The following is a 23,049-nucleotide window of genomic DNA, read 5'->3' on the forward strand; positions in this document are numbered from 1 at the left end:
TGGAGCATTGGGTTGGGTTGAATGGACGCTTAGGTTAGCAGCAGTTGCAGTCGTATTGAAAGGAACACTGATGGAGTCCGAGCTTCCTCTGAACAATGACCTCAAACAGGGACGGTCGGAGGTAGGGGTCTCCTCTTCCAATGGTTTGATGGCCTCAACACGGGCGCACATATGGAATGGATCACCAGGCAACGGAAGGGGTCTCTTCTCTGTGCTCTTTGTTTTTCTTAGTAGTATGGTGTTACTTTTCATTAGCGGAGTCACATATAGCTTTTTGTTCACAGTGGAATGAATGAATGGCTGATGGATGGTCAAGTCCTGTCTCTTCAAACAGTTACCGTAAAGGCGTCATTCCCCATTGAGTTCGCTCCGAGTGTGGTTACCTGGAATACGAAGTAATCGTTCTCAATTAACTCAAGATGGTGGCGGCTTCGCCTTCGTTGGCCAACCGTCCACGCAATCCCCGGTCCAAAGTGGCTAGGCGCTTACTCTTCCTCTTGCCTCTTGCTGGAATGTGAATGCGGCAGTGCAGTGCCTCAACTACCTGACTATGTAGGTGTGTACTTGCATCATGTACTGCATACCGATGGTCTTTAGTTCAGTCCCGTGGAAAGGAACAAAAAGTGCATTTGTCAATCCCGTAATTATTTGCATAGGCTATTTGCCATCCGACGACTACACGTGAGCATCGAATGCTCGGCCACGACTAGGACGAGCCTTAATCCCGGTCGATCAGTAGAGAGGTTGCTGTTGTTATTGTCATGTTGTACCACTGCTACCGCCGGGCGCCCAGCTGCCCAGGTTGTTGATTCCAATTGATTGCCTACTGCCTAGACAGCAGCCAGCGCAGCTCGCCCTCTCCACTAAAAACACATGGCCAACATGATCTAATCAGGGTCCCTCGCCTCATGCATCGAGAACGATCAACAAGCACTTGAGAGAGTTCGGCCAACACCTCGAGATTACCTAGCACGATGTAGGCTTATCTGCAGTCGGACGAATCTTCCATGGCTCATTGAAACGTATTTCCCATGTGTTTGTTCTTGGCCATGGCTTGCATTAGCATCTTCTCGGGAGTCCCTGTCGATCTTCTGGGGAGCGGTTTGTCTGGTGCCGCCAAGCCACACAAGTCGAATCTCTGATCGTTGCAGCTCCGTTTCATCATCAATCGTCACAAAAACCGGCCCATTAGCTCGATATTGACCCTGTCCCACCTTCTGTCTTTCCTCTGATAGGCTACGTTTCGACTATACATGACAATAATCATGCCTTTATTCCTGCCTTATCCACCCAAACGACTGTACAAACAAAAAATGGCGAAGTATCACGTGACTTTCTAACCCGGACATTTTACCTGCTGTTCATGAGTGGTATACTTTGGTATAGGAAGCCTCCCTGGATGTTCTGAGAGTGTTCGCGACTACATATGTCTTAACGAGTATACCATGTGTAACCTCTGGAGGTTTACTTGTGTAAGAGTAGGGAGCAGAGCGTGTAAAAGAACCATCGGGTCACTAGGCGACACCATCAAAGAGCCGGAAGCTAAAGGCCACGGCATATATGCGTAGCTCAGGCAGAACTGTGAAGCATCCCTGATCAATATTGCTTATCTATCAAGGGCACTGGGACTGGATGGATCCTATTGGAACATCCGCCGGGACCTACTACTTTCATAGACTGAATGAACTTTCTGCTTACGGTTAACATGGCTTCTCAGCTTAGAAGGTAACACGAGCTAAGAAGTTGCGTGAGTAACGCCGTGCCTGAAAACCGGTATGTTCTGACCACTTGCCTGTAGACATACTAATTCAAGAGGTGCTCATTCTTCGAGGATTTGAACAAGAGCAAGTAGCCGAGAATTCCCCATGCCCGCCATACTTGACGATATGAAAGCGGTCTTCCAATCTACATAGTTATCTAAATGAGCCGAGCGGGAGTATACTATTGCTCGTACTATACACAGATATTTCGACGGACTCAAGTCATTACTTGCTCAAGTAATCTGTCCATGGCAAAGCTTAATAGAAGAGGACTGCCAGTTGCAGCTTTGCGATGGTAGCTACCATTGAAGCATTGCCATAGGTAGCAGGAAGATACGTGGGGGTTTATCCAACTCCGGTTATGTTCGCAATTGAATATACTAACGACGGCTTGGTTGGATACTGATCCATTAATGCTTGCCTCCTATACAATATGGTATAAGATATGCATGCAAATTATGGTATCGTATGAAATCCACTAGAGTATCGCGCAGTCGATCATGGTACGGTTCACGGGAGGGGCCGAGACGAATGCTATGGATCAATGTAGCATGTTCCAATTCTTCTTCTTTTTGTCTGCCCTGTGCTGTTTTGTTTCAAACACCTCAGCAGTTGTGGCTTCATAGGTGCGTTGCCAAACCTTATGTAGTTCTTCAAGCTAGAAGCAAGCGCCAAGGCGGCGGGCAGATACCAAAGAGCTGTGGTATGTTCTTCATCGTTCAGGTTGAATATCAGCGATAGAGTCAGTCGTCTTCTCCTATAGTTGCTGCTCATCCCGTAGAGAATCAACAACCTGATTCTCGTCTTCAACGCACACCTAAGCCACGGTTCATTCTCATGTGCCCAGGAATATGCAGGTAGATGAGGCAATGAATGCAGCCTGCGTTAACTAAAGCAACTGGAAGAAAGAGTTTAAGAGCCGGCAGCCTCAGCTGAGCGCTAGGAATCCGTCAATAGCGGTGGTAGGTTTGGTGCGGTCGCATACTTTTTTTCTTGCCCAAGTCAGCTCCTTCGATAGCGAAGCGAAGAGGTTCCAACTTGATCATTAGCGTCCTGCCCCAGACCCCGGCCGAGCTAATGTGGGCTCGGCTCTCTCCATCATCACCCCGCTTTGATAAACCCAGTCCTGCGGGATCCCCAACGAACGGTTCAGGAAGGCAGAGGAAACTTGTCGTTGGATAGGACTGGCTGATTCTATGGGGTAGGTATCACTACGTCTACGTCTTGGAAAGGTGCCTTGCATATATTCATTGGATGCAAGTATGTAGTTTTTGCTCCTGGCAAGAGCCAGACCTTGCCGGCAAGAAGAGCCTGGACTGGCCAAGACAGAAACGGAAAAGGCAAACTCGAAGGTAAATCGAAAGCGCCCGGCGGGCCGCACCCTCAAGCTTCCTCGAGTATTATGGTGGCGTTCGTTCATAGCGGTCTAATGATTTGTTTCGTATGTTGCTGGGACATTTCCACTCGCATTCGTCCGGGTCAGCCGGAGGAGAAAGGGAACCTTGGGACGTACGAGGGGGACCTCTGATGGCAACCTCCATCAATGTATGAGGCAAGTACCTACTTCAAACAAAGGGCCAAGACGACTCGCAAAAGACGTGGTGGATGGTCAGAAGTGCGTCACCCTAGCGCGGGGAAATGCAAGTCCCAGTCAAAGGTGCATGTGTGCGCGTGCTTGGTTGCCGGTACTTACACGACTATTGACGTATGTTCCTACACGCCTTACTTACACACATGTACCTACATATGATATGTCCATCCTTCTCCTTCTGCTTGTTCTTGGAAGGGCATCGACATCCCAGGTCAAGCCGGGCCCCTTCTTGTCTTCAACCCCTCGTGGCTATTGAATACCAACTTCTTCTTGGCTTGCACACGATGCGTTTCCCCACGTTCCTGCTTCTCTGTACTGGTACCGCCGGATTTTAATGAATCGATCTTGCTCGTGTTACGGAGGCAGCAACATCACCTGGAGTGAGAACTGGACGCAAGCAGTGTCTCTACGAGCTGTTACGATACCCCTGCAGCTAACTGTTAATGGTTTCTGAAGGATCTCGATATCTCACGACGCCCGTTTATCCATCTTACTTGAACCGGCCACTTGCATTTTCCAAAGGAGAAAGACACTTACCTACCTAATATTGCCTGCTGGGACACCTGCTACTCGACCATTCTAATGTCAAATACATGATCCGGGCAAATGACACATTACTTTCGTCGTTCGTTATAATATCTACATATTTTCCATCGATCGATCGTCTCTCGGTCAAACGCATTGGGTATAAGCCCGATCTTCACGATCGCCAAGCGCATCGCCAAGGGCCGGCATCATGCGGATCATTCGGCACGCTGGTCATGGCTTGACAGCTACGCTGCTGGTTGCCAGCCGATTGGTTATCGGATACCAACTTGACATTGACTCACAGGGTATGCATTGAAAAGTCATGCAAGAAACCGTTTGCGCTATTGTTAACAATACTTTGCTGCTAGATTCCATCAAAGATGTAGCTAAAAGCATGGCCCAGGACCTGATGACCCTTTACACCGGCGATAAGCCGGGTGGGATTCCGGGTCTTCTCCCACAGCCGTACTACTGTAAGACCCTTCACGCTACAGTGGGAATACGGCTTGCTGACAATCGAGGGTAAAGGGTGGGAAGCTGGTGCTTTGCTTGGCGCCATGATAGACTATTGGTACTACACTGGCGACACGACTTACAACAAAGTTACCTCGGAAGGCTTGCTGTTTCAGGTTGGCCCGAATAATGACTATATGCCACCAAACCAGACCCTGACGGAAGGAAATGATGACCAAGGGTTTTGGGGTATGGCTGCCATGTCGGCAGCCGAATACAACTTCCCGAACCCTCCCGCCGGCCAGCCGGGCTGGTTGGCGTTGGCCCAGGCGGTTTTCAACACCCAGGCGGCCAGATGGGATACTCAGCATTGTAACGGCGGTTTGCGATGGCAGATCTTCACGTGGAACAACGGTTTCGACTACAAGAACAGTATATCCCAGGCCTGCTTCTTCAACATTGCCGCGCGCCTCGCCTTATATACGGGCAATGCTACCTATGCCGATTGGGCCATCAAAACCTGGGATTGGATGGTGGGCGTGAAGTTCATCGACGAAAACTACTACGTGTATGACGGTGCACATACTCCCGACAATTGCACTGCCATTACGCCGTACCAGTTCTCCTACAATCCGGTGTGTACTTCCATTTCCTATAAAGCGCGCCTTGCGCTTTCAGCCTAGCACTGTGAAGAGCCAGGTAATGTTGTGAGCTGACTCAAGAGGCATAGGGAGCATTCCTTCTCGGCGCTGCAGCCATGTATGCGTATACGAACAACCTAAAGCAGACCGACAACAGCGGATTGTGGCACGAAAGGGTAGACGGTCTACTGAACGGCACTGACGTATTCTTCCACAAAATGAACTCGACCGCGCCGAAGATCATGTTTGAAGTAGCCTGCGAGCCTGTTAACCTCTGTAACGTGGACCAGCAGTCATTCAAAGCCTACCTTAGCCGGTGGATGGCAGCCACCACCAAGTGGGCACCTTGGACGTACGACTCTATTAAGCCCTTGCTCCAGAGCTCGGCCGTCGCGGCGGCGCAGCAGTGCACAGGCGGCGAAAACGGCCGTATGTGCGGGATCCGTTGGGTGAACAACTCGGGGGTGTGGGATGGTACCACGGGCGTGGGCCAACAGATGTCCGCCATGGAGGTCGTGCTCGCTAACATGATTGAGCACTCTCAAGCCCCTGTCACCAACAGTACTGGTGGCACCAGTGAGGGCAACGCAGGTGCGGGCGGGTCAGACATCGGCCGGACCGATCCCCATAGTGCCGCCTACGCGACCGCGCCCATTACGACGGGCGACCGCGTAGGCGCCGCTTTCTGCACCATCGCTATCCTCGGCGCGCTGGTCGCTGCCTGCGTATTCATGACGACCGACGAGACCAAGACACTTCGCGAGAATTTAGAGGGCGCGCGCTCCGCATTTGTCGGCGGCGCAGGAGGAGCGGCTGCTAAGCTGTCCCGGCAGAACAAGGACGCAAGTCACGACGAAAAGGGGAAAGGGGTAGCCGACTACAGCCCCAACGGGTCTGTGGAAAAGACATCCACCCCGGCGTATGGGATATTCGAGACGGCCGCGCCACCAACAACGTTAGCAGGTTCGTCGTTACAGAGGCCTAGCCGAACGGCAGCGGGAGCTGGCAATGCCTCGCGGCACGTTTCCGCCTTCCCTGCGGCGCAAAATGAAGGAGCGGAAAGAACCAGCGCTCGCCCAGAAAGGCGCAGTGGATCGAGGAACACTTTACATAAGAAACGGTCCAGGTACATAGACTCCGTGGTCAACTGATGTATACTGCTGGATAGTGACCATCATGATTGACGAAATGCATTGGGACGGAGTTATTTGTTGGTCTATGGCAAATACATACACACAAACTCCCAATCGGCAGCAGCTGCAGCAGGTACATATAGCTGCCCCTTAACTAAAGTCCACGCCTAATGCTGCGCGACATATTACATAGTCAGATAATCTAAACAAAACTCTCTATCGCAGTTTCTACACATGGTGTATCTCTAGCAATCCACCGATACCCCAACTATACAGACGCAATTGGGTTCTGGGCAGTGACGTAGTGACGATGCCATGAGGTAGGAAGTGCTGGTTGATGGGTCATCAGAAGGAACCTGGCATCTCCGGGGCCGGAACATCTTCCTCATCGCGGGGACAGACGAATACCAAGGCCACAGAGCGACAGTCATAGTCTATTTCTACATTCTTGTGGCCAGTTGATATGAACGTTAATGGTGGCGGCGACCTCCTTGATATTGACCATGCCTATCCTGTGCTAAGAGCGACTAGTACAAAAATCAGCTAATGAAGAAACATACGACTGAGTTGGGTCATCGACCCCTCGCGTCCGATCGCGGGGCAGCTAGTTCGCTATAAGTTTTTGGAGGGGCAATTGAATGAATCAGATAGCCACCCATACAAGCAAAGTTTCAATATTGTATGGTCCATCTTTATCACTTCCAAGAGGTGCAACTCAATTGAAAATCTGGACACCTTCAATAGCATCAGACCGATCACGCGAACGACAGAAAGAAACGAAAACGATGGCCCCGACAGAGTTCCCCAAGAAGAAGTGCGGCGTACTGGGCTGCACAGGATCCGTTGGCCAGCGCTTCATCCTGCTCCTGTCGCAGCACCCGCACTTCACCCTGCACGCCGTGGGCGCCTCGCCGCGATCCGCCGGCAAGAAATACAAGGATGCCGTCCAGTGGAAGCAGGCCTCGCCCATGGGCGCCGTGGGCGAGCTGGTCGTGCGCGAGTGCAAGGCTAGCGAGTTCGCCGACTGCGACGTTGTCTTCAGCGGCCTCAACGCCGAGGACGCCGAGAGTATAGGTATGTCCATGTGTCCGGTGTCTTGCTGTCAGCATTAGTCGCATATTATTTTGCACGGGCGCAAGAGAGCAAGAGAGAGGGAGACGGGCACGCTGACTGATGCGCATGAACATGCAGAAATGGAGTTCCTCAAGGCCAACCTCGCCGTCTTCTCCAACGCCAAGAACTACCGCCGCGATCCGCTCGTGCCCCTCGTTGTGCCGACTGTCAACCTGCCGCATCTGGACCTGATCCCCCACCAGCGGGAACACTACAAGCTTGAGAAGGGTTTCCTGGTGTGCAACTCCAACTGCGCCGTCATTGGGCTCGTCATCCCCTTCGCCGCGCTGCAGGCCCGCTTCGGCCCCGTCGACCAGGTCTCCGTCGTCACCATGCAGGCCCTCTCGGGCGCCGGCTACCCGGGCGTGCCGTCCATGGACATCCTCGACAACGTGGTGCCCTTCATCTCGGGCGAGGAGGACAAGCTGGAGACGGAGGCGCGCAAGATCCTGGGCGGCATCAACGAGGCCAAGACGGCCTTCACCGAGCAGGACGAGCTGCGCGTCAGCGCCGCCTGCAACCGCGTGGCCGTCCTCGACGGCCACACCGCCTGCGTCTCCCTCAAGTTCAAGAACCGGCCCGCCCCCAGCGCCGACGAGGTCAAGAAGGCCCTCAGCGAGTACGTCAGCGAGGCCCAGACGCTCGGCTGCCCCTCGGCCCCCGAGCAGAGCATCAAGGTCTTCGGCGACGATGAGCCGAACCGCCCGCAGCCGCGACTGGACCGCGACCTGGGACGCGGATACACTGTCAGCGTGGGACGTGTTCGCCAGGACGACAGCGGCATCTTCGATATCAAGTTCGTGGCTCTGAGCCACAACACCGTCATTGGCGCCGCCGGCTCTTCGATACTGAACGCCGAGGCTGCTGTCCTCAAGGGTTACATCTAGAGATGGAGATGTAAAAAGAATCTAAGATACATATTTACTGCATTCACTGGCGTTCGCTGTTGGCAAAATAAAGAGCTGAATTGGTTGGCATTAGATAATAGAAAATTTCACGACTCATCTACCTACTGTTCCTGCTCCCGTGCCAGGTCCCCTCTATTATGGAAAGGAGTCGGCCAACATACGATTGGTTGGCATTTACACAGGTATCGCTGGGATGTTGACATCGACACGGTCATTTATACCTGGTGCAACTTACCAGGATACCAGGGACCGCCGCCAGTTTGACGGGTCTACCCATTTCAGATGAAGACGATTAAACATTACTTAAGCGACCAATGTTTGCTGACGACATGGTGCTTGCCCATAGCAAGGCAAAGAACAAAAAGAAGTTAGCCACTAAATACTCAGAAGCCCTTTGAAATACCTTCTAGCTACGGAGTAAGTATCTGGAATATCTAAAGTTGCTAGGCGCAAGACTTCGACGATTGCAACCACAATTTGCACAATGAACGAAGCAGGGATGATGAATCAGGCCATGTAGGACACCAGACGAAAGGAGAAGTTTGACTCGGGGAATCTACGACAAGGCAAGAAGTTGGACAAGGGATACACAAAGGGTGTCTGGCTGCAAGTGTCATGTCCTTATACCAATCGTACTTGTGTTACGGGACTGGCTGACATTAAGGACCCGCACGTTCAAATTGGGAGAGATCTCAGGACCTGGCGAACTGCTCGGCTAGCCGCAAAGGACTCCTCTCGGCTATCAGGCGTTTAATTGGCGGCCCAAACGAGAGTAGTGATTCGGGAAGATACAGTGGCTGCCCATGCAGAGAGCCGCCCGCTTGTTTCTCCTGTTTCCTCTGGAGCCTTGGGAGACGCGAGGCGAGGCGAGAGCGCTCCCAAGGGAGCCGTTGGGATGTGTTAGGTACATGAGCAAACGAAACACTCGCGCTGAGATCAAAAGAAGACGCATGCCACATACAGATGGAGCCTGGTCAGAAACCAGGGTTCCCCAGATATGTCTGCTGCCAGATTCAAAAGGTTGCCTCGATGCACAAAGGGTTCGCCAATCGGGAGGGCGATATGTTGCAATTCGTTCAACAACAGCAAGTTGCACCAACGGGTTTCTGGTCGAAACACAGCTTCTACCTCCCCCCTATGCGCAAACCCTCTGAGCGGACGGGTGGGGGTAAAAACGTTTAACATATCATACCTAAACCATCTGGTTCTAAAGAGGTGGCCATCAATTGCGTGGTATGGATGAATACAAGGAGATCGAATGATATTGGGGGGGGGGGGTACCTAAGATTGGACGTAGGACAACACACGCAACATTCACACACAGTCTGGAGGTGGCTCACTGGACGAAGGTCTCGGCTACACTGCGACATTGAAACGACTTAATAAGCCTTTCTCCCTCTTGGGCAAACAATCGGCGCTCCCAGCCAATCTAGATGGGGGGCCAAGTGATACCAACAACGTCTGCCACCAAAAGAACATGAATTCCCATGCCCATTGAGACCAATTATCAAATTTTTCCCACAGGTGTGATTGAGGACGATTGTAAGTTCCTTTCCCCAGAGGGTGATTGGTCCTTCCTCATAGTGATGCTAATAATCGATTCAAGCCTGGATGCTCTTGCTGCTGCTGCTGCTGCTGCTCCATCTTCCTGAAGCACCACTGCACCAACAACTCCCACACAATTCAGCACGCGTCATCCAGCAACATTAATTTCGGCGACGCTTCTGCTTTTTTGTTGTCGCACTTACGTTCACGCAGTCCAGATCCTGGGAGCGTTCCTCGACTGACCACTTGTTCTTCTCACCATCGAAGTTACCTTGGGTTCAACCTTCACATCTCGCTCCAGGAAGCAACTGGCCTGGACAGACGTCGAGCTTCAAGGTTTCCTCGAGAAAGTTATCGAGACGAGTCTGGACGTCGCAGCACCACCTACAGTCATCATTGTTGTTGTCGTCGCTCACAATGGAGAAGAAGGATGGGTCATCGCAGCAGCCTCCCATTGGCTCCCCTCTTGACGGTGGAGCTTCTCCCGCCGATAACTTGAACAACTACAACCCCAACCCGTCCAGGCCCCTCGAGGTCGGTCTCATTATGGGTGTCATCGTCGTCGTTGGGCTCTCGGTTGTGCTCCTCTTCTGGTGCCGCGCCCGCAAGAACAAGCAGCTGGAGGAGCGACCCCAGAAGGACGACTTCGAGGCAGGTGTGGCAGCTGGATCCCCTACCGGCGACGAGCTTCATCATCAGCACCACATCATCGGCGACATCCACCATGGCAACCCGATGCATGAGAGAGAAGGAAGGATTGGTGACCCCCCTGTCCCCCCACCCAAGGATTCGCGCCGCCGTGGCAGCGATGACTCCGACGTGATCCATAACACAAGTGGTATCACCATCGAGCGAAGGGCAGAGGATGCGCCGAGAACTCCCACTTGGTCGGCTTGGGGTAACCGACACGGAGGATACAACGGTGGTAAGTTTCACGCCTCTCTTTTATCCATGCCAAACTTGGCAAGTCATACCCAAACAGTGTTGCTAATCTAGGATTGCTTCTTTAGTTGAGGAACACGAGATAGTGAATCGTGTCTGATCGCCTAGTACTGCCTGTGGCTGTTTCACGACTTGGCCACATCTTAACGATTTACGATGTATTGTACAAGTAGTCAAGCTTCTGCGCCGGCTCAAGAGGAACCGTCGGCCATGACAGAGGCATGGTTTCCGCACTGGAATGGAAGTCTCTAGATGATCTGACACTCAGGAGAAGCGAAATTTCACTCTTCACACCAGCTGCTCCCGCATATCTGGTATCTGTCGGCAGGACGAAATGAAGAAGAGCAATAATGGAAGTAGCTAATTTGAGAACTCTCGTGTGCCTACACAGGTCATTTCGCACATGCTCTGTATCTGACATTGAATCCAAGGTGGCGAAATCGAGAGGAGTATCCTTCACAAAGGACCAGTCTTTTGCTGAACGCAAACCTGGGCATGGGTATGTGACGTTATTTGATCACTGCAAGTTGAAACCGCAATCGCCATAATATTTATCACGTCTTGCCTAAACAACTAATCACGCTGGTTATCTGCCAGTTTTCTTCATCGTGCTGATGGTAAGACCAGAAGGTCTTTGGTCTGTCGGCTAGTTGATGCCATGCCATACGAGCAATGTGCCCATCACCATATGCAATCGTGGATGTCGACACTGTGAGTATACAACTCTAAAAAATAATGCTCGCCAACAAAGTTTTTCTCCTCTCGATATCGTCGCACAATTCTGTGCCCATATTCTCTCGCAGTCAAGGGCACGGCCCATCTGATACTATTAATATTCGGCGTGCCTTCCTTTCTCTGTGTCGCTTCCTCCGTCCAGTACGTCGTGATTGCCGCAGATATCACTCTCTCCTCTATTCTGTATCCAAGGCTTCGGTATCATGTTGCATTCTCTTTCCTAGACTGGAAATAGTAGCTAAATCTGGTGTGTATCCCCTGCTGTATTGCTTCCCCTTTACTTTTTACACCCTGTCCTGTCCTGTCCTGTCAGTCGGCGTGTTTTCTTCCTGGCTCACGAACTCATCAACGGCCATCTGAGTGCTAACAAACACAGTCGCCCAGTTACTGGAGGATCCTCATTTTCCTATACATCACAAAGTAGTGGGTTATAGCTCTATATAAAATTCCATACAGGTTTATAGGGCTCACAGGTAGGTCTTGCACATACTCCCAGTACGCCTGCAGTACTAGGGGACAATCGAAGAACAAGGTAGGTGAGCTCAACGAAGCAATTATCCTCTCTCACCATGCTTGTATTCACTCTGGGGCCCGATTGCCACAAACTGCAATAATTTGAACAATCTGGAGAGTCACTTTGAACCACTAGATACACACACAGTCAGTCAGTCACTAACAAAATTTTCAGGGCTGTTTACTTGCATTCAATATCGCCGAACCCCCTGTATTCACCACTGACGAGGGCCTACTTAAGTCGGTTGATTTCCTGCCCCTAGGGGAGAGTTAATGATTCCTACCACAAAACTTCCTCACATACCCACCCTGTTCTCACACCACGAGGGCAGTATCAGCAACGACAGGGCCATATCAACTGTCTTCCCCCATAGCATCGCGTCCATCTGTGACGCTGGTTCACTCTAGGAACAAGTTGTTTTTGTCGACGCTGCCCCTTACAGCATCCTTCGCGTCGTCGCTTCCATCTCTGGATCATTCTCTTTCACTGGCTTATCGCCACTTTCGATAACACACCCTCCTCCTTGTATCGTCGACGCCGTCGAGGTCATCACAACATCCTTCGAGTCGTTGCTTCCACCTCTGGGTCATCCTTCACTGGCTTATCGCCACTTTCGATAACACACCCTCCTTGTGTCGTCGACATCGTCGAGCTCATCACACCAGCCTGCCCTGGCTTACAGTCATTCACACCAATATTTTTCCCACCACAGCGTCGCCGACCAAAGGCAAAGAAGTATTCGTATCGCCACGCGCGCGACGATCACAGGAGATAATTCGCTTGTAAAGGAAAAGTCGTTCACCATGTCTTCTTCCAACGGCCGACGTCTGCCCAATTCCTCTCCCCCGCCCGTCACCATGCCCTGGACGCCCAGTCGTCACCCGTCAGGCCCCCCTTCTGAGAGCGACACCCCTGACACTGGCGGCGGTTCCCGACGCAGCTCCAACGCGACCACCATTCTCTTCACCGGACGCCGGGGTACCGCTCGCCAGGGTACCGCTCGCCAGAGCTCCAGCGGCGGTGACTACAGCAGCAACGTCGAGAGCCGCGCCACCAGTCCCCGAAGCAGCGCCCCGGACTGGCGATCTACAGCTTCTCCTGCCAACGCCACCGTCTTCAGCCCCACTGGAACTCCTCCCGTCCCCACGGGCGCTTACGTCCCTCCTCCTCGACCTCTGTCTGCTGCCGCCAGCGACTTCAACAACAACAGCTACGGCAACAACGCCGCTACCACTGCCACGACTCCCACCGCTGCTCGACCCTTCTCGTCCCTTCAGAGCTACCCTGGTGGCCTCCCCCAGCATTATCATGGCCCTTCTTCTGCTGCTTCCCTCAACGCCATCGCCGCCGCCCCTGTCGCCCCTCCCCACGGCCCCCAGGTTCCTCTGACCGCGAAGCAGGCCAGCTACCTCGTGTGCCCCTGGTGAGTGGTTCTGTTTCCTTATCTTTATTTGATATATTAACTAGTGTAATAGGTGGTGGACCTACAGCCGCTGCGGCCAGCGCGGCTGCAACTTCTCGCACGCCCTGGGCACCGGCCTGAAGCAGCAGCCCCTCATCTGCCCCTACTGGCTGCGTTCGCCCGGCACCACCGGCGCGGGCTGCAACAAGGCCGAGGGCGCCTGCCAGTTCGCCCACTACCACTGCGAGCACGGCCAGAAGGCTCCCGTTCCCAAGCCCAAATAGACTATGGGCACGTTGTTGTTGCTGTCATCCTCGGCATCGTCTTTCTTTTTGAACCGCAAACCAGACGACGGATGGACGGACGCAGAACGAATTTGAGCGTGATGGGACGACAACACGAACGGGTTTGAGCTTTCGCCCGATGGACGGCGGACGGATACGGAACGAAGTTGAGCGTTGCAAGGACGACCTTGAGCGCACTAGCGATGTCCGACTATGGACACTGTCGCCGTTATCTTAGAGAAATGTGATAGAGGGGGAGGGATGGCTCACTGATCTAGCCTATCACCTCGGCGATGGCTATACCTAATACTTATTGTGTATAGAGGTCCTGCTGTGCCTGTGTGCCCTGGACCTAGACATGACATAGGTTAAGAGCTATAACTAGAGGAAATACAGATACACCTTTCCCCCCCCTATAAATATGGTACTCACTGAGCTGTGGCTCTTCTCCGTTGATCACTTGCTCCTTTATATTGTGTGGTTTTCGACATCGTGGATACCGAGGGGAGTAAAACATGAGTCCAAACCGCCTATGCGTATGAAACATTGTTAAAAAGCTTTGCTGCCGAAATACCGGGTTGGTGCACAAGAGAACACAGGAAATGTAAAGTGAAAACAGCCTTGTGGAAGATATGTATTTGGTGTATGAGTGTGCACGAAATTCTTCATAAGTGGAATGGGGACATCAAAAGTGCCTACTGACATGGCCTCCCCTGGAAGTCAAAAGAAGTCAAAGCCGCCATGAACGCCAAGTGATGCTGCCAATCCTTATACCCAACCCCATCCGAATAGTCCTACCGTAGATGATAATGAAAAAAAGAGACGAAAGCGAAACCAATGTCGCTTGCATCAGTTATTAGTCTTGGGAAGATACCGACTTCTGAAAACATTACTGAAGGTACTCATCCGACTACCGATGGTGCCCCCGTCTTGCATTTTGCTGGCAAGAGCCTCCTCCAGTGCGGATTGTGTGACCGATGCATCTGCAGAGAAAATCAGTCAGTCAAGCTGCCAAGTCAAGATTTGGAGAGACACAGGAGAGATACTCACCATCAAGGTCACTAAAACTACTTCCCATGCTTGGCGTCTCGTCACTGTCCCTCGAATAGCCTTTGCCCTTGCCGCTAGGGCTTCGGCCGGCTAGCTCCATCGTTCGACGCGGCGACAGCGGCCCGCTGGGCCTGCCCTTGTCCGCCGATGATCCCTTGACAGCCGGGGTGGCCGAGCCTGCAGACGAGTCCGAGGTCTGGGACTGGTGTACCCGGTGATGATGATGGCTTTTGGGTAGCCGCCGATTTGACAGCTCAGCAGTAGCCGGGCTGCCCTTGAGCGTCGCAGTGAGATCATTGTTACCAGCACTGCTAGATGCATCTGCCTGATTTCGATAGGGCAGGAAGGCGGGCTCGTCTTCCTCCTCATCATCGGCGAACGACGGGCCATCATTGCTCTGAAAGCGCGGGGGTCGGCGGATGATACGGGATTGGGCAGGGCTCGACTCGGACGAAGACGACTCTGCCGAGCTCGTCTCCGCTGGTCCGGGAGACGGAGGGTCCGCCTCTGGGTGGTCGTCGTCGTCGTCGTCGTCATCGTCGACAGAGGTGGTTATCGGGAGGGACGATAGCCTCTTGCGCGCTGAAGTATCGGCTGGCGGCTGTCGCGCGATTCCCTTGCTGCTGCCGCCGAGGTTCCGCGCAGTATAGACCGCTGTATTAGAGGACGAGGTCCTGGTCGATTGCGGACGGGGAGCGGCTCGCATCGGTGTTCCGGGCACGCTGGCATCGTTTCGGGGAAGAGGCGAGTCTCGACGGACGGACAGTGCTGATGGGGCTCGTGGTCGGCCAAGGGCAGAGCCCATCTGCTGTTGCTGCTGAACGGCATCGACCGCCGCTGTTGTAGGCGGATCGGCGCCTGGTACCGGGGATGGCGCCGCGGAGCTTCGAGCTACCGCTGCCGCCTTGCGCATCTGTGCTCGCACTTGGGAAGCATGGCGCTCAGTCAAAAAGGCAACTTGTTGGAGGAGAAAGTCGACGGTGACCTGGAATCTTATGGCGCTTCAGGGGGTCAATAGGGGAGCTTCAATTTAGCCAAGGGGCTTTTGGGGGAGGCCTACATGTCGTTCCCTGCAAAGTCGTGTTAGGTCAAGTATTAATGAGGAAGCGGTAGGATGACATACAGTCTATCTCGGTTTTGGCAACCTCGGATATGATATTCCAAAGAGCTTCATCTTTGGATGAATCCCAATTCACCTGGGTTTTGCGCGCCTCAGCCTGGTGCCCTCCGGGTTGCGGGCTGCGTGAATGGGAATATGAATGACGGACGCATGGAACTTACCGGCGGAGGATCCACGAAGTCGCCTCGTGCAAAGGGCAGCCGAATGAAGACGGTGTAGGTGGACTCGGGTTGCGGTGATGCCATTGTATCGATTACATGCTGGTTTCCATGGCCGGGTCAGCAGGTTGGATATGGGAAAGACGAGAGAATTGAAGGATGTCCAGTGCTGTCGGTACAAGATGCAATGCAACCTGCGTTAGGGACTGAAGCTGGCCAGGCCCCCAAGCCAGACCCAGTCCCAGAACCCAGACCCTGGAAATGCCTTATCGGAGCTCTTATCGTGGTGTTATGACTGTGACATGTTAGGCTCAAGCTCCAGTTGCTCCTGCATTAAGGCTGTATGGAACCTTGTTAGTGTTCCATCCGTTCCATCAGCCCCCGGATTTCCAGGCGTTTAGTGTCCGTTCCCCCAACCCAATCATCGCTCGGCATTCTAGACACTCCCGACTCACCTTTCTTATGTGAGACCGTCAATGTAGTTCACCGGAGCAGGCGACCAAGAGCAAGACTACACGGTTGACGGATGTCTCAGACGGAGAAGTGGAGAAACTCATCTGGCATCTGTCAAGACTAGCCGGGACAGAGAACCTGGTCGTGGTTGTGCACCAAAACCCCACACCACAGGGTGATGGGCGATGGGTTGCGGTCTGGCTTAGGTATGGATCGAATTCAATAGAGCTTGTCAAGTCTGCTCACCTCTTCCAAACCGGGAGGCCGGAGTTGTTCCAAGGTTCGGTTCATTGTATCGAACGAAGTTTGTTATTGCATTTCACTTGTACTCCTGTGCAGAACGATCCTCGGACCTGCATAGTTGCCCTCCTGGAAGCTGCTGGTGGCGGCGGTGACGGTCTCCTTGTTAAGCACAAATATTGCAGCTATACTAGGTGCGGCGCCGACCTAAAGATGGCGGCAGTTGCCGAAACGCTGTTCGATACGTGGCTGTCATGCGTGAGAATATCGAGTATTGTGCAACACAGGAAAAACATCGAGAAGAGGGATCTGCCTTATATGTTGGTGGGTGTTGTAATATGCCTGTACGAAGAGGCGTAACACAGCCATGAGCTATCTGGAATTTACAAACAGCCGCCCACCGCGAATTGCCCACCCGCTGTGGGGTCGCACATTGATCATCTGCCAGGGCAATCCAGCCCCGCGTCATAGCAACCGTGATCTCTCAACTTTGGGAATTAGGAGACAAGTTCAGAACTCTGTTTCCGTCATACGGTCCCCAACTGATCATGCAACGAATGAAATAGGTCGATAAAGAAATTCAATGATATACTGTGTCGTGCAAAGAGTAAGTATGACTGGACAATTCCTTCGGTGACGGGAATAGCCTCGTGGTCAGCAGGCCTCTCCCTATTAGGTATGGCAGCACAGGCAGCACACACACATACCAAAGATAAACCACCAACGGCTCGCCGATGCTACCTCGACACATAGATGGAGGGGTGACTTATTTGCCGGCTGACTGCCAAAACAGGCTGGCTTCGGCTGCCGCAAGCGTCATGGAAGTTACAAGAGCTTCAGTGATCTCACATGCCACTGCGATGGCAGCCAGGCACGTAGGGAAGCAAGGGGGCATATTAATGCATGCGTATATTACCAGAACAACTTGCCTTGACCTTTGCTTGTGTGTGCATATGATTGTATTATTGACCCAGTCTCGAGCTATTGGAAAGTCCTCCTTAGTCAGGTTATCATAGAACGTTGTTGTGGTCGTGATTGACGACAACATGGCTGAGGTGAGTGAACCTATCTATACTTCGCTTTCCGTACCCCGCATTCTTCTTTTCAAATTATACACCATGACGCTTAGTCGGGATAGTACCATCTAATAAGGATCATTAGGAGCTCTGGAAAAGGGCGGCGGCGTCTTTTCCGAACTGGACCAACACACCCATCCCCCATTTCAGTGTCTCCGCCGGCGGTGTCATCGCGCTCGCCGATCTCAGCACCATCGCGCAGCGCACCGCCATCGCGGGCGGCTCCTCATGGCTGGACGCACTGCTGCTGGCGCCGGGCCTGCACTACCAGCAGGCCGCGGACGCGCTGGCAAATAGCGGCAGCTCCGGCATGGACAACACCGGCGGCCTGTCGCCCTCGTACTCGGCCATCGAGCAGCTCCGGGAAGGCAAAACATCGACCTACAACATCACGAACCCCGCCACGGTGCGGTACCTGCAGCGTCTGGCGGCGGCGGCGCAGCGCGGCGGATACCCCGTCATGGTCGACGTGGGCACGCTGCCCGAGAGGCGGTACTCACTGAGCGGGCGAGGGAAGCGGAGCGTGGGCCAGCGTGCGAACATCTGGAAAGACCAACCGGCGGACTTGGGATGGGTCAGCCATTTGTTATACTTGGCAGCGCCGATACTGACAGTAGCGGCCTTCGTGTTTATGATCTTGCTACAGGAGTGTAAGTCGAAGCGGAACCCCATGCATATATTCGCCTTGGCAAGCAGCTGACCCAATGACCAACAAACAAACAGGGTGGGGAGTTGGCCTTCTTCTGGCGCTGATGTTATCTCGCGTACTCAATATCTGGGTCATCAAGCAGCGCGCACGATTACCTCCGGCCCTACCCAAGGATGGCGCGGCCAAGAAGCCCCCACCACCGCCGCCACGGCGCAGAAGCGATGCTACTTTGTCTTCTTCGACCACATCGGACGGCGACGCATCCTCGGCACCGGCCCGGCCCCCGGAAAACCTGGGCGAGGTGCTGACCTCGTACCTCGTGGACCTGGGCGCGGGCCGCACCGTGTGCCTGCGAGGCTTGGCCGACGACCTGCAGGCCATCACGACGACGACGTGGCTCGCGGCCAAGACGCACGTGGACGGCTACCTCGAGGCCGTCGCCAAGCTCGTCGTCTACGTCGTCGCCGCCTTCAGCGGCAACATGTCCCAGGCCGGCGGCATCATCTTCATGGCGCTGCTGCTCATCACCGCGGGCCTCTTGGGCCTGAGTAACGCCCACGCCAAGACGCTCCGCATGCACGGCCGCATCGCGGCCCCCACGCAGGAGAAGCTGATTCTGGTCCCGACGGCATCGTCGGCAGGGGGAGGAGGAAGGGGTAACACGAGGAGGACTGGGGGTGGGGCAGGTGGGCCGCCGGTGCTGCCGCCGTACCCGACATCGGGCCGTAGCTTCACTGCGCAGAGTACGGGGTCGTCATCATTGCTGCCGTGGCCGTCTGTCCCGAGGAGGCGACCGAGTAATGGCGTGACGGCTCTGGATGACTTCGCGGAGAAGGGCCAGATTGGGTCTGGGGTTAGGAATAGTTGCCCCCTCGAAGACTACGCCGACTACAGACGACAATTGCGATGATTCGCACAGTATATGTGTGGCTTCGCATTGGGAACTTCCATATTATGTGCCGGTGATCGTAGGGAATGCCTCATTTGGCTTTGGCGCTTGGATATCTTCAGGATGTACTCCTCAAATGCCCCGGGTGTCACCGTCGGAAGAGTGGAATATGTTGGATAACACATGGCAGAGGGGGCGTTTTATTGGCTTGGCGTACTGGGGACGGCTGCAATATCTTTAATATATCCGATTTTGAATATTACTCATACCTCAACTGCCGGATGCATTTCACTATATAGAAAATATATACACATGCACCCATGTTTTGGTGGCTCATTGGCATGCAACCAAGTGGTGTGATATCGGGAGTGGCGTTCAGTCACGAGATAAACCTTCTCATCAATTTTCAGCCCGCCATCCAACCCAACCCAACGCTGCCGGCACCGTCCGTCTTTCTTATACAGGGAAGAGGGGGTGGCTGTTTACCACCACCACGTGGCAAAAACGAGGGAATTCGACCGGGAAGACCGTCGGGGTTTGTGCTCTATGCAAGCCAATGCCTGCACCACTGAAACGATTCGTTGCAACTTCGGCGTATAGAAACCTGGCAGCAGCAAGCAGTGACAGCAAGCAAGCCACTGCGAAACAAACACTCGACTTGGGCGGAACGCAAGAATGGAAGGGTCAGGGTGTCGAGATAGCCGAGCTTCGAGAAACGCAAGGGGCAGAGGCAAGCAGCCGGGGAAAATCCCCATGAAGTGTTCCGCTGCCAGGTTTAAACATGGGTAGGCGAAACTGACGTGTGGCTGTTGCCAAGAGCCGTAGTAGGATTGACAGCAAGAAACGATGGTGTGAAGTGTTAATACGAAAAGCATCGAACGATCGGATAATGTCTGTCTCTCTATATCGTGCTAGCTGCTTAACGAATGACTAGAAAATCAGGGGAAAGGTAAGGAAGCCAGTGAAAGCTGTAAATGCTCTATGTAGTAGTTAGGGAAAGGGGTATCGTTATCAGTAAAGTTGCGAACGTTTGTTTCTTTCTCTCTTCCCATTTGCCTCAGTCTATACCGTTACGCTGCTATGCCTCGCCCTCGTATTGTCGCCTCTCGCTTAGCTCATTTTCACCCCTAGTAGGGCGTCTCTCATGCGTTGCGATTTCTTCTCTACCCCCCATTAGACCTCTTGATTTGCACACGCGCGCTCATATTACATTGTAGATGGAAGGTCCTGTTCATCCCCTTCGTGATCTCCTCCTTGGCTGCTTTGTTGTGTGCGCCTAATCGATAGAACGTTGGCGAAATTAGGGAAGAAAACAAAACGGAAAAATGCCCCGAAATGTCAAGTTTGCGCGCAGATTATACAGTTGTTGTAAATGCGGAAAAAACGAGAGACAAACAAAGCAGAAGAGCTGACCCCCCACCCTCTATCATCACTGATTTTGGTTTTCATTCATTCGTCTCAAGATTAGGGGAAGGGGATTTGCGTGACCCTTTTAATTTCTTCTAAGCATCTTTCTTTACTTTTCTTCGGTGCTCCGTACGATCTCGCATAATGACCGTATGAGGAACGGGTCTATGTGCTGTTGGTTTTCGTCGCCCATTGATTTCGATGACGGAGATCCCCCCATCGCAGCAGTAGATGGTTCACTGGTGATGCGGAGAGTGGCAATGAGCCGTGCGATACACTTGGCTAGGCCCAACCGCAGCTCTCTGAGCGAGGCGTCGTGGTCGTCGGCGTTGCGGTTCGCGGCCGTCGTAAAGTTCTTCCCGTTGCCTTCCGAAGGGCGCTTGCGAGCGAAGCTCGACTGGCTACGCATCGTCTTTGTGCGGGAAGAGGGGGTGTAGTTGTAGTTGTAGTTGCAATTATTGCTATTGGGCTCGGGGATCGTGGTGGCGCTAGGATCGGTCTCCATGCCGAGCAGACTCGCGGCCTTGCGGGGGATCTTTGTGCTATCCGAGTTCCGGGTCCTCACAGATGCGAGCTCGGGTCCCAACAGGCTGGACCCGTACGACGACACCGAGCTCCTGGAGCTGGGGCGCGGCACTGATGCTGCCGAGGCAGACCGGGGACACAGACTGGTGATGTAATTGTAGGCCAGGATGTGGGCGTAGAGCGCATCGCAGAGGTAGTCAGTGCCCGTGGGGAAGATCCTCTTGATCGCTCGCCAGTCCGCACCCCCAGGCGGATTAAACGGCGATGTAGGCGTGGCAGGCTCTAGCATCGATCCGGATGACTGTGGCGGTCGTTGTTGTTGTGACTTTTTGGGGCTCTTGGGGCTTTGGTCTTGTTGCTGTTTCTTCGATGGTCCAAACCACTTCCATTTCGAATTGTTGCCCCGTGACGAAGAGTCGTCTGTGAGCGCAAGCGAAGTTTGGGATTCGGAGGCAAATCGGAGCTTGCCATACTTGAACTTCCGCGAATGGCCTCGTATAGTCTCAATGGAGAGACTAGAACATAGCAGCATCGTCTCCGGAAAGCATGACACTGAGACACGGAGTGTGTCGAGCACCTCGGTTGGTACCGGAAAGCGCGATGCGGCATGCTCGTTGTCGGTCTGGGAGTGCTGTGGGAAGCCCATATCAATACTAGAGTTGAGCCACTCTTCAACATGTACTAGATGTGCCGTAATCATTGGTGTCGACACCTCTTCCTTCCGAGGTGGCAACGTAACTTCAACTTCTCGACGATCGTCGAGACTCCTTGGGCTTTCCTCCTTCTCAAAGGGCTGGTCGAAGTCTGAGGTTGACGAAATTGTCGAGGTTGGTGAGTATGTCGACGGCACTGCTGCTTGTTGGAATCCCGTCATGGAATAGCGAGCAGAGCGGCTAGGCGAAGGCGGTGAAATCCGCAGGTTCAATGGTTTAGCTGCGTTGTTATGGTTCAACGATGAGCGTCGTTCTGGGATCACCCCGCGCGGTGCTGGAGGCGACCGAGGTGACCCGAAGGTGGTGGAGGGCTTCCGGCAGGGAAGAGCTGGTGTCGTCTGCGACTGCGATATCTGGATTTGTGGGTTGAATGACGAAACTGGAAGGGCTGCTGTGTTCTGAATCCTGCAGCCCATGGACATGCTGCGGTAATCTTCGCTGTCACCTGTTTGTGCTGGCGGCGGAGCTAGTTGGATGACACTCATACTGCGCCGCCGGTCCTCGGCGCCGAATTCCTCAAGATCAAGGCCGTTGGCGCCAAAGTCCATCCAGCTGTACTCGGAGAGTTTGTCTGGGGAGGGCCGCCCCGAGGTGGGCGCGGTGGTGACGGACACCTCGCGGGTTGCAATAGAGGGTGGCTCCATGCCGCCAGATGATGCGGTGCTGCAGCTGTGTGTTGAGTCACTGCTTTTGCGCGGCTGGTGACCATTCGTGATCACGAATGGCGCATAAGAAGGCTGGCTCATCGTTTGGAGCGACTTTAACCGCGATAAGGCCTTGTACTCAGCTGGGCGCATCGACTCGTCCTGGAGGGAAAACCGCCGTGCACTGCCGTCATCGAGGAAACCAGGTGCGGGAGCGCCAGCAGTCAAGTTCTTGGACTTGAAGACGGCGGACGAGCGGTCGAGGTCTCCGACCAGTACTTCTGCAAAATTGCAATCTAGAAGGGGTTCCTGGAAATCCATTTTTAGTTGAGTGTCGGGATGTCGTAGTATAGTACAGTGTGCCCAGTCACACCCTGAGGTTGCTTTTTTCTGCCTTGGACTGGCCTAAGCAGCCGAGAATGACCCAGAGGTGATGTTATCGTTCAGGCTCTTGCTTATAGCTTATAGCACCCAGGAAATTGCAAGAATGGAGCCGTCTGGTGAATTCCGTGTGGTCGTTTGCGGAGAACCAATTATTTAACGGGTGCAGAAAGAAAACCAGGTAGCGAGCCGCAT

The 23,049-nt window shown here is 53.5% G+C and overlaps 7 protein-coding genes across 7 annotated transcripts; 5 read left to right on the plus strand and 2 right to left on the minus strand.

Annotated features, from left to right (window-relative positions):
• Positions 1 to 4,087: 4,087 nt before the first annotated feature.
• Positions 4,088 to 6,124, plus strand: PG985_010765 (Mannan endo-1-6-alpha-mannosidase DCW1; the record flags this gene model as incomplete). Its single annotated transcript, XM_066830532.1, is given in 4 exon segments — positions 4,088 to 4,184; positions 4,200 to 4,352; positions 4,408 to 4,967; positions 5,063 to 6,124. The coding sequence occupies 4 exon segments, from the start codon at positions 4,088 to 4,090 to the stop codon at positions 6,122 to 6,124; spliced, it is 1,872 nt and encodes a 623-aa protein (XP_066681214.1).
• A 767-nt stretch (positions 6,125 to 6,891) lies between these two features.
• On the plus strand, positions 6,892 to 8,106 carry PG985_010766 (aspartate-semialdehyde dehydrogenase; the record flags this gene model as incomplete). The annotated part of the gene is made up of 2 exons (XM_066830533.1): positions 6,892 to 7,180; positions 7,298 to 8,106. The coding sequence occupies 2 exons, from the start codon at positions 6,892 to 6,894 to the stop codon at positions 8,104 to 8,106; spliced, it is 1,098 nt and encodes a 365-aa protein (XP_066681215.1).
• Positions 8,107 to 10,089: 1,983 nt separating this feature from the next.
• PG985_010767 (uncharacterized protein) lies at positions 10,090 to 10,714 on the plus strand (the record flags this gene model as incomplete). The annotated part of the gene is made up of 2 exons (XM_066830534.1): positions 10,090 to 10,597; positions 10,683 to 10,714. The coding sequence occupies 2 exons, from the start codon at positions 10,090 to 10,092 to the stop codon at positions 10,712 to 10,714; spliced, it is 540 nt and encodes a 179-aa protein (XP_066681216.1).
• A 1,952-nt stretch (positions 10,715 to 12,666) lies between these two features.
• Positions 12,667 to 13,549, plus strand: PG985_010768 (uncharacterized protein; the record flags this gene model as incomplete). The annotated part of the gene is made up of 2 exons (XM_066830535.1): positions 12,667 to 13,286; positions 13,339 to 13,549. The coding sequence occupies 2 exons, from the start codon at positions 12,667 to 12,669 to the stop codon at positions 13,547 to 13,549; spliced, it is 831 nt and encodes a 276-aa protein (XP_066681217.1).
• An 849-nt stretch (positions 13,550 to 14,398) lies between these two features.
• PG985_010769 (uncharacterized protein) lies at positions 14,399 to 15,964 on the minus strand (the record flags this gene model as incomplete). The annotated part of the gene is made up of 5 exons (XM_066830536.1): positions 14,399 to 14,532; positions 14,600 to 15,600; positions 15,660 to 15,669; positions 15,723 to 15,816; positions 15,881 to 15,964. The coding sequence occupies 5 exons, from the start codon at positions 15,962 to 15,964 to the stop codon at positions 14,399 to 14,401; spliced, it is 1,323 nt and encodes a 440-aa protein (XP_066681218.1).
• A 1,652-nt stretch (positions 15,965 to 17,616) lies between these two features.
• Positions 17,617 to 19,205, plus strand: PG985_010770 (uncharacterized protein; the record flags this gene model as incomplete). Its single annotated transcript, XM_066830537.1, has 3 exons — positions 17,617 to 17,625; positions 17,732 to 18,296; positions 18,370 to 19,205. 3 exons carry the CDS (start codon positions 17,617 to 17,619, stop codon positions 19,203 to 19,205), a joined length of 1,410 nt encoding a protein of 469 aa, XP_066681219.1.
• Positions 19,206 to 20,700: 1,495 nt separating this feature from the next.
• Positions 20,701 to 22,794, minus strand: PG985_010771 (uncharacterized protein; the record flags this gene model as incomplete). The annotated part of the gene is made up of 1 exon (XM_066830538.1): positions 20,701 to 22,794. The coding sequence occupies one exon, from the start codon at positions 22,792 to 22,794 to the stop codon at positions 20,701 to 20,703; it is 2,094 nt and encodes a 697-aa protein (XP_066681220.1).
• Positions 22,795 to 23,049: the final 255 nt, after the last annotated feature.

This window comes from Apiospora marii, assembly GCF_038362585.1.
Source record: "Apiospora marii strain CBS 49790 chromosome Unknown utg000007l_segment0_segment0, whole genome shotgun sequence".
Lineage (NCBI taxonomy): Eukaryota > Fungi > Ascomycota > Sordariomycetes > Amphisphaeriales > Apiosporaceae > Apiospora > Apiospora marii.